General features: G+C 42.8%; 1 protein-coding gene across 11 annotated transcripts in view; it reads right to left on the minus strand.

Moving 5' to 3' along the window:
* The window catches only part of pan2 (poly(A) specific ribonuclease subunit PAN2), a 115,264-nt gene extending 108,774 nt beyond the window's left edge, over positions 1 to 6,490 (minus strand). For 7 of the 11 annotated variants that reach the window (XR_009509009.1, XM_059956347.1, XM_059956344.1 and 4 more), the window contains exons 1-2: positions 6,381 to 6,477; positions 4,323 to 4,630 (exon numbers count right to left, since the gene is read on the minus strand). Coding sequence is in view for 10 of the 11 variants with exons in the window: in XM_059956347.1 (XP_059812330.1) it covers positions 4,323 to 4,622 (300 nt within the window). In the remaining variant the exon portion in view is untranslated. Of the gene's footprint in view, positions 1 to 4,322; positions 4,631 to 6,380 lie in introns of all 11 variants that reach the window. The other 4 variants (XM_059956350.1, XM_059956345.1, XM_059956351.1 and 1 more) reach the window with 2 other exon arrangements.
* Positions 6,491 to 9,509: the final 3,019 nt, after the last annotated feature.

Below are 9,509 nucleotides of genomic sequence, written 5' to 3' on the forward strand. Positions count from 1 at the left end.
GGGATTGGAGCAGGGGGCAGGGATTCAGATTTCTGGATCATTGGGACCTCTTTTGGGGCAGGTGTGACCTGTACAAAAAGGACGGGTTGCACTGGAATCCCAGGGGGACCAATATTCTGGCAGGGAGGTTTGCTAAGGCTACTGGGGAGAGCTTAAACTAGAATTGTTGGGGGGTGAGAACCGAACTGAAGAGACTGAGGAAGAGGTGGTTGGCTCACAAATAGAGCAAGCTTGTAGACAGTGCGAGAGGGAGGATAGGCAGGTGATAAAGAAGGGACGCACTCAGACCGAAGGCTTGAGATGTGTCTATTTTAATGCAAGGAGTGTTGTGAACAAAGCAGATGAGCTTAAAGCATTGATCAGTACTTGGAGATATGAGACAGGAATGGTCACTTCAAGTGCCAGGTTTTAGATGTTTCAGAAAGGAGAGGGAGGGAGGCAAAAGAGATGAGGTTGTGGCACTGTTGACCAGAGATGGTGTCACGGCTGCAGAAAAGGTGCGACTCCATGGAGGGATTGTCTACGGAGTTTCTGTGGGTGGAGGTTAGGAACAGGAAGGGGTCAATAACTTCACTGGGTGTTTTTTTTTTAAATAGGCTGCCTAATAGTAACAGGGATATTGAGGAGCAGATTGGGAAACATGGAAAGGCGTAATAATAACAGAGTTGGCATGATGGGAGATTTTAATTTCCTAAATATTGACTGGCATCTCCCTAGTGCAAGGGGTTTAGATGGGGTGGAGTTTGTTAGGTGTGTTCAGGAAAGTTTCTTGACACAATATGTAGATAAGCCTACAAGAGGAGAGGCTGTACTTGATCTGGTATTGGGAAATGAACCTGGTCAGGTGTCAGATCTCTCAGTGGGAGAGCATTTTGGAGATAGTGATTATAATTCTATCTCCTTTACAATAGCATTGGAGAGTGATAGGAACAGACAAGTTAGAAAAGCGTTTAATTGGAGTAAGGGGAATTATCAAGCTATCAGGCAGGAAATTGGAGGCTTAAATTGGAAACAGATGTTCTCAGGGAAAAGTACGGAAGAAATGTTGCAAATGTTCAGGGGATATTTGTGTGGAGTTCTGCATAGGTACGTTCCAATGAGACAGGGAAATTATGGTAGGGTACAAGAACCGTGGTGTACAAAGGCTGTAATAAATCTAGTCAAGAAGAACAAAAGGTTCAGAGAGCCAGGCAACATTAGAGATCTAGAAGATTATAAGGCTACTAGGAAGGAGCTTAAGAAGGAAATTAGGAGCCAGAAGGGGCCATGAGAAGGCCTTGGCGGGCAGGATTAAGGAAAACCCCCAAGGCATTCTACAAGTATGTGAAGAGCAAGAGGATAAGACGTGAAAGAACAGGAGCTATCAAGTGTGATAGTGGGAAAGTGTGTATGGAACCGGAAGAAAGAGCAGAGGTACTTAATGAATACTTTACTTCAGTATTCACTATGGAAAAGGATCTTAGTGATTGTAGTGATGACTTGCAGCAGACTGAAAAGCTTGAGCATGTAGATATTAAGATAGAGGATGTGCTAGAGCTTTTGAAAAGTATCAAGTTGGATAAGTCGTCAGGACCGGATGAGATGTACCCCAGGCTACTGTGGGAGGTGAAGGAGGAGATTGCTGAGCCTCTGGCAAAAATCTTTGCATCATCAATGGGAACAGGAGAGGTTCCGGAGGATTGAAGGGTTGTGGATGTTGTTCCTTTATTCAAGAAAGGGAGCAGAGGTAGCCCAGGAAATTATAGACCAGTGAGTCTTACTTCAGTGGTTGGTAAGTTGATGGAGAAGATCCTGAGAGGCAGGATTTATGAACATTTGGAGAGGCATAATATGATTAGGAATAGTCAGCATGGCTTTGTCAAGGGCAGGTCGTGCCTTATGAGCCTGACTGAATTTTTTGAGGATGTGACTAAACACATTGATGATGGTAGAGCAGTAGTGTATATGGATTTTAGCAAGGCATTTGATAAGGTACCCCATGCAAGGCTTATTGAGAAAGTAAGGAGGTATTGGATCCAAGGGGACATTGCCTTCTGGATCCAGAACTGACTTGCCCACACAAGGCAAAGAGTGGTTGTAGACAGGTCATATTCTGCATGGAGGTCAGTCACCAGTGGAGTGCCTCAAGGATCTGTTCTGGGACCCTTACTCTTGGTGATTTTTATAAATGACCTGGATGAGGAAGTGGAGGGATGGGTTAGTAAGTTTGCTGATGACAGAAAGGTTGGAGGTGTTGTGGATAGTGTGGAGGGCTGTCAGAGGTTACAGCGAGACATTGATAGGATGCAAAAGTGAGCTGAGAAGTGGCAGATGGAGTTCAACCCAGATAAGTGTGAGGTGGTTCATTTTGGTAGGTCAAATATGATGGCAGAATATAGCATTAATGGTAAGACTCTTGGCAGCGTAGAGGATCAGAGGGATCTTGGGGTCCGAGTCCATAGGACACTCAAAGCTGCTTTGCAGGTTGACTCTGTGGTTAAGAAGGCATACGGTGCATTGGCCTTCATGAATCGTGGAATTGAATTTCAGAGGCAAGAGGTAATGTTGCAGCTATATAGGACCCTGGTCACAGCCCACTTGGAGTATCGTGCTCAGTTCTGGTCGCCTCACTGCAGGAAGGATGTGGAAGCCATTAAAAGGGTGCAGAGGAGATTTACAAGGATGTTGCCTGGATTGGGGAGCATGCCTTATGAGAACAGGTTGAGTGAACTCAGCCTTTTCTCCTTGGAGCGACGGAGGATGAGAGGTGACCTGATAGAGGTGTACATGATGATGAGAGGCATTGATCGTGTGGAGAGTCAGAGGCTTTTTCCCAGGGCCAAAATGGTTGCCACAAGAGGACACAGGTTTAAGGTGCTGGGAAGTAGGAAGAGAGGAGATGTCAGGGGTAAGTTTTTTTTTTACTCAGAGAATGGTGAGTGTGTGGAATGGGCTACCGGCAACAGTGGTGGAGGCAGATATGATAGTGTCTTTTAAGAGACTTTTGGAAAGGTACATGGAGCTTAAAAAAAGAGAGCTATAGGTAACCCTAGTAATTTCTGAGGTAGGGACATGTTTGGCACAACTTTGTGGGCCGAAGGGCCTGTATTGTGCTGTAGGTTTTCTACGTTTCTATGTAAACCCACTGAATATACTCGAGTTCAGTGCAAACCATCATTAAGCCGAAGCCACAGCCACACTCTGGAGAAAAATATTGGGAAGGGGTTATAGAGAGATGTTAGAAGCAAGTTTGTGTTATATACAGAATGTTGCATCAATGGAATGTGCTATCAAGGGCGGTGGCTCGCTCATTCATTACGTGCCTTGTCGTGTGACATGGCCAGTCACGGTCTTTCCACGACCATGATTGCTCTTGGCAAATTTTTCTACAGAAGTGGTTTACCATTGCTGCCTTCTGGGCAGTGGCAGTGTGAAGGACGGTGGTAGGTAGGCACACAAATGACAGAAAAATAGAGGGAACGGACAGATCTTAAGAGGAGGTTAAGAGGTCAGCACACTGTGGGCCTGTACTGTGTTGTAAAATTCCATGTTAATTTTAAGAGAAGTTGTTCTTGAACTTTCCACTAATAGGGGTAACAGGAAATAGATTAAGGGTGGGAAAACAAGGGAAAATGCAAGGAAACACCTTATTTGAAAAACAGAGTCAATAACATCCCCATGTCACATACTAGCTGCTGAGAGAAGAAGTTGAATGGGATTTGGGGATTTCCTTAATAAAAAGGAAGAAAATTATTTTTTTTAGGGTGGAAAAAAAAGGTACTTTACTTTTGATCTCTACACAGCCACTCGTGCATCAGTATTGGGGCATCCTGGGATTAAGCACTTTGTTTCCATGTCTAACCGTTTCAATGCCTATTATACATTTCAAACATTTAGGGATGTAAAAAGGCAAATTGCTAACCAAGTACTGGGAAGTAATCAACTCAATTACTTAAAGGGGAAATTCCAATTTCTGAACAGCTGATAAGTAATACATCATTTCTTCAATGCCTAGAGCCTGTCTGTATTACTTTGTACAGCTGCATAACCAATTTCTTGACATATGCCAGTGATATTAAACCTGATTCTGAACTGTACGTTATCATTATTTTCCTGTTCTTGACTCACAAGCTACCTAAATTTGCTGCTTCGGACAAGAACAAGCAGAATGACAAATTTTTAATAATACAGCATTGCACATTGTCATCTTGTGATGAGCAACCATCCGAGCTACACAATGGAAGCACAAGATGGCAACCCTTTATCTAGCACAGACCACGAAAACCTCCATTCTGAAGTAGGTGGTATGAGCAATCTTCCTTAGTTGCAGAAGCAGTACTTACCCCATGACTTCCCACCCAAAGCAATTCATCTTGAAAGTCAAAATGCGAAGTCGTTATAGGGACTCCAACTTCTGCCACAACTGTGTGCAGCTCGGAATACACGCCTTCCATAAGATGTACAGATTCAGGCATGCCATCTAACTGCACACCGTCGCCTTCCAAGTCCATATTCTGCAACAACGCCGGGTCAAGTCTGGGATCCAGTGAATGCTCAATCGAGCGTTCCAGGGAAGCACTGATGCCAGGGTGCAGGGATGATGTGTATTCTCCAAGGCCAGAATCCAGACCATTAAAATTCATGGTTTACCCTGGGTATGAAAAGTAAAAGGCACATAGAATAGGAAGCAATTCAAGAAAAGATGACAGATTTTCAGTCTTATCAACTAGGGTAGGCATGCATAAGAAAAAGGAGAACCAAGTTTTTTTATCTGACAATACCTTGCCCTACAAACTCCAAAGCTATAAAATTGCATTACTGGATTGTATGCAGACCAGACAAAGGATGGACTCTTTCAGTCACACATCTGCAAAGCACTGGGAGATGTTAACTTCAGAAGCATTCACATTTTTAAAAAGTGTTTATTATATTATGCAACAAAACACTAATGATGCGTGAATTACAAAGTCAAATATGTGAGTCATAATCCACTATGAAAAATACTTGAATATAGAACACCATAACCCTACTAGAGCCTAGGATTTCAAATGGGCAAGGTACTGACAAGCATTCTAAAGCATTTTGAATAGCAGGAATAAAAATCATTCCAAATTACAACCATTTCTTATTAAAAGATGATCACTTCAAAACTATTCCAAAGAAGAAACATGTCCATAATGGGCACATTTCCTCAACACAATATGAAAACAGAAGTCCTAGCATTTTCCCCCTTCCAAAAGTTTATTAATAATGCTGCTGTGCAATTGGTGGTTCCTGATCAAGTGACCAGAATGCATTTGTAAAAAAAGGAATTTAACAGAGAACATCACAGTCTATCTTTTAAACTTCTGAACAGCCTAACTTGCATATCTTTTTAGGAGCGAGTGACTAGATAGTAGGCAGGAGTGGAAACCCTGACCAAGTTGTCAATTTTGAACACAATGACATTGAATCAAATTCTTGAACACTGCTATACTGCCCGAGATAAGCTCACCAATGCCAACTTGCTTCTTCTGTTATTAGTTTGCTGCTTGCTGCATAAACAAGTAATAAGGAATTGTTTAAAGTAAAATAACTTCAATTAAAGCATACAACTGAAAGCAGATTAAAAAGATTCAGGAAATGAATGAGACTGGGTTCAAAGTGAAGTGCCTCTAAACTGCTTCAGGAAACTAGGCAAAAATCAACAACCTCAATTTACCATTAATTTAAGTCTCACAAGAGAATGAAAAATTCCTTAAATGGAAGAAGCATTGTATGGATTCAGGAAGAACAGACCATTCATTTATAAAATACCCACTGCAAAGACCACAGGGACAAATACTAAGAATTCACAAACATCCAAATGCTCTGTCACATTTAAATGTATTAACTGACCTTTTCATCTATTGTTCAAATCTTATGTATTTTAGGTATAGGAAATCCCCAAGGGCAAAATAATCTCCACTTTAAAAAAAGTCACTGGACATAAACAGAAAATTAAAAATGGGCAAACGTACACAGAAATTTGTCTACTTGCAGCATTTGCTCAAGGAGGAGCTCAACTGGGAAAAACTACAGAAATAGAGGATTGCATAATTACTTTTACAATGCAAGGAAACCTAGCAGATGATAGCAAACTCCCACTAGGAGCTATTTGCCAGATTAAATTTAGAAGTGTTAATTTAAGGGCACATATTGGCTCCAATACTTCAGATTATAACACCCCTGTTCTTCAAAATAAAGGATCCTTTAAGTCCACCCAAAAAGGCATACAGGATTTAAAGTTCAAAGTACCTGTAAACTTATTATCTAAGTACATATCTCACCATACACAACACTGAAGTTTATTTTCTTGCGGACATACTCAATAAATCCATAATAAAATAATAAAAAATAATAGAACAAATGAAAGACTGCACCAAATTGGGCGGATTTAAAACCCTATCCCAAGGATGATCCCTTTGCCAATGTGCGGCTGCCTCAGAACCAATGTCAGCCCAGATCTGTGTTCTCCACGAGGGGCCTGAATCTACAGGCAAGAGTGACACCCATTGAGAAAGAGCTGCAAAGGCAAAATATATCAATTCTCATGGGCCGTCAAACTTCGAAATACCCACTCCCCCCGCCCACCCCATCACATCTTCTACCATGCACAGAACCAGCTGAGATGCCGGAAGATTTAGTATTCCACAGCTGAATTTCGTTAAAGCTAAACGATTTTTTCCCGGTATTCTGACTTTTATATCTCAAAAATATATGGCCTATGTTTTCAACGACAAAGACAGACGTTAAGACCCAAGCTAAAATGACAGCCAGGCCCAACCACATTAATGAAGAGTTCTTCCCGGATGGTTCTTGCTAAATTCTATTTTGTAAACCCACGTAATGCGTTTCAATATTAAACCTACCAGTACTTTCTCTTTAACATTTATCATAACGCACTAAATAAAAATGAAAAGTACGGCAGGCGCCGCAGGCCGCAACTCCAAAACCAATACTACCCAGAACCTACAAACGCGGCTGCCTTGAGCAACCTCTCAGCCAATCAACGGTGGTAAACCGTTGTTGTTTATACGTTTCAACCAATTGAAACGTAAGATGAAGGCGGGTTTACATTGTTTCGTGTACGGGTACCGCATAGAGGATTGAGTCTCGCGTATCAGGAATTTAGCTCAAAATAAAGTCGTCGGGCAGAAAGATAACGGAGATAAGAAAGTTTACAGGGAACAGGGGAATGGAGAGAGAACACATAGGATCAGAATTAGGCCATTCGGCCTATTCATTCTGCTTCCCAATTCCATCATGGCTGATTTATTATCTCTCTTAACCTCATTCTCTTGCCTTCTCCATGTAACCATTGATGCCCTTATTAATCAAAAACATATCTAACTCCGGGTGGTGAAAGTGAGAGGAGGGGAGGGTAGGGGTAGCAGGGGAGGAGGGGACAGGATAGCAGGAGTGGGGAGGAGGGGAACAGGATAGGGGAGGGGTGAAGAGAGGGACAGGATGGGGGAGTGGGAAGAGTGGGTGGGAAGTTGGGTAAGAAGGCGGAAGGGAAGGAAGAGAGGAGAGTAGAGGGGAAGAAGGGTGGGGAGGACATAGAAGGGGTGGAGGGAAGAGGGGAGGGTAGGAGAAAGGGGAGTGAAGTGGTAGAGGGAGGGGTGGGGAAATGGAAGAGGAAGGGAGAGGGGAAGCCACCCAGCATCTCTTCTCCCACCTACCTTCTCCTCCTCCCCGTTCTGCTCCCCTTTTCCCCTCTGCTCCTCTTTCCCCCTCATCCCTTTTCCTCCCTCTTTTCCCATCTGCTCCCCTTTCCCACCTCCTCCCCCTCTTGTTCCCCTTTCCCCTTCCCCCTTCCTTCATTTTCCCTCCCCTCCCACTACTCCACTCCCCCTATGACTGTGAGGTGAACCACATGTCCAATGCCATATTCCAGTTTGCTGATGGCACCACTGTCACTGGCCGAATCAAAGGTGGTGACGAATCAGAATACAGGAGGGAGATTGTAAATCTGGCTGAGTGATAATGTAACAACCTCTTACTCAATGTCAGCAAGACCAAGGAACTAATTATAGACTGCAGGAGAGGGAAAGTAGAGCCAGTTATCATTGGAGGATCAGAGGTGGAGAGGGGTAGCAACTTTAAAATCCATGGTGTTACTATTTCAGAGGATCTGTCTTGGGCCTTGCACTTGCACTGTCTATAAAAAGTATTCACCCAACTCCCTTGGAAGTTTTCATGTTTTATTGTTATAAAACATTGAATCACTGTGGATTTAATTCGGCTTTTTTGACACCTATCAATGGAAAAATACTCCCATTTCAAAGCAAAACAAATTTCTGCAAATTGATTGAAATTTATTACAAGTATTAAACACAAAATCATTGACTGTATAATTACTCAACCCCATCAAGTGAGTATTTAGTAGATGCACCTTTGGCAGCAATTACAGTCTTGAGTCTGTGTGGACAGGTCTCGATCAGCTTTGCACATCTGGACACTGCAAATTTTCCCCATTCTTCCTTACAAAATTTCTCAAGCTCTGTCAGATCACATGGGGATTGTGAGTGAACAGTCCTTTTCAAGTTCAGCCACAAATTCTCAATTGGATTGAGATCTGGACTCTGACTTGGCCACTCCAAAAAATTAACTTTGTTATTTTTAGGCCATTCCTGTGTAGCTTTGGCTTTATGCTTGGGGTCACTGTCTTGCTGGAAAACAAATCTTCTCCCAAGTGACAGTTCTCTTGCAGACTGCATCTGGTTTTCCTCCAGGATTTCCCTGTATTTTGCTGCATTCATAAGCCTTCTAGGACCTGGTGTACTGAAGCATCCCCACAGCATGATGCAGCCACCACCGTGCTTCACGGTAGGGATGGTATGATTTTGATGATGTGTGGTGTTTGGCTTAGGCCAAACATAGCGTTTAGTCTGATGGCTAGAAAGCTCAATTTTGGTTTCATCAGACCATAGAACTTTCTTCCAGCTGACTTCAGTCTCCCACATGTCTTCTGGCAAACTCTAGCTGAGATTTTGTGTGAGTTTTTTTCAACAGTGACTTTCTCTTTGCCACTCTCCCATAAAGCTATGACTGGAGAGACACCCGGGCAGCAGTTGTTGTATGTGCAGTTTCTCCCACCTCAGCTACTGAAGCTTGTAACTCCTCCAGAGTTTCATCGGTCTCTTGGTGGCCTCCCTCACTAATCCCCTTCCTGCATGGTCACTCAGTTTTTGAGGACAGCCTGACTTGGACCTTCCAGATATAAATGTATTTTTGTTACAACCAGTCTTGAGGAGGACTTCATAGAATGCATCCATGATGGTTTTCTTGAACAGCATGTTACTGAACCTACAAGGGAACGTGTTATCTTAGATCCGGTCCTGTGCGAAGAGGCAGGTAAAATTAGTGATCTCGTAGTTAGGGATCCTCTTGGAAAGGGTGATCACAGTATGAATGAATTTCTCATACAAATAGAGGGTACAATAGTTTGATCTGAAACCAGTGTATTATGCCTAAACAATGGAGACTACAATGGAATGAGGGAGGAT

The sequence above is a fragment of the Hypanus sabinus genome, chromosome X1 (assembly GCF_030144855.1).
Source record: "Hypanus sabinus isolate sHypSab1 chromosome X1, sHypSab1.hap1, whole genome shotgun sequence".
Lineage (NCBI taxonomy): Eukaryota > Metazoa > Chordata > Chondrichthyes > Myliobatiformes > Dasyatidae > Hypanus > Hypanus sabinus.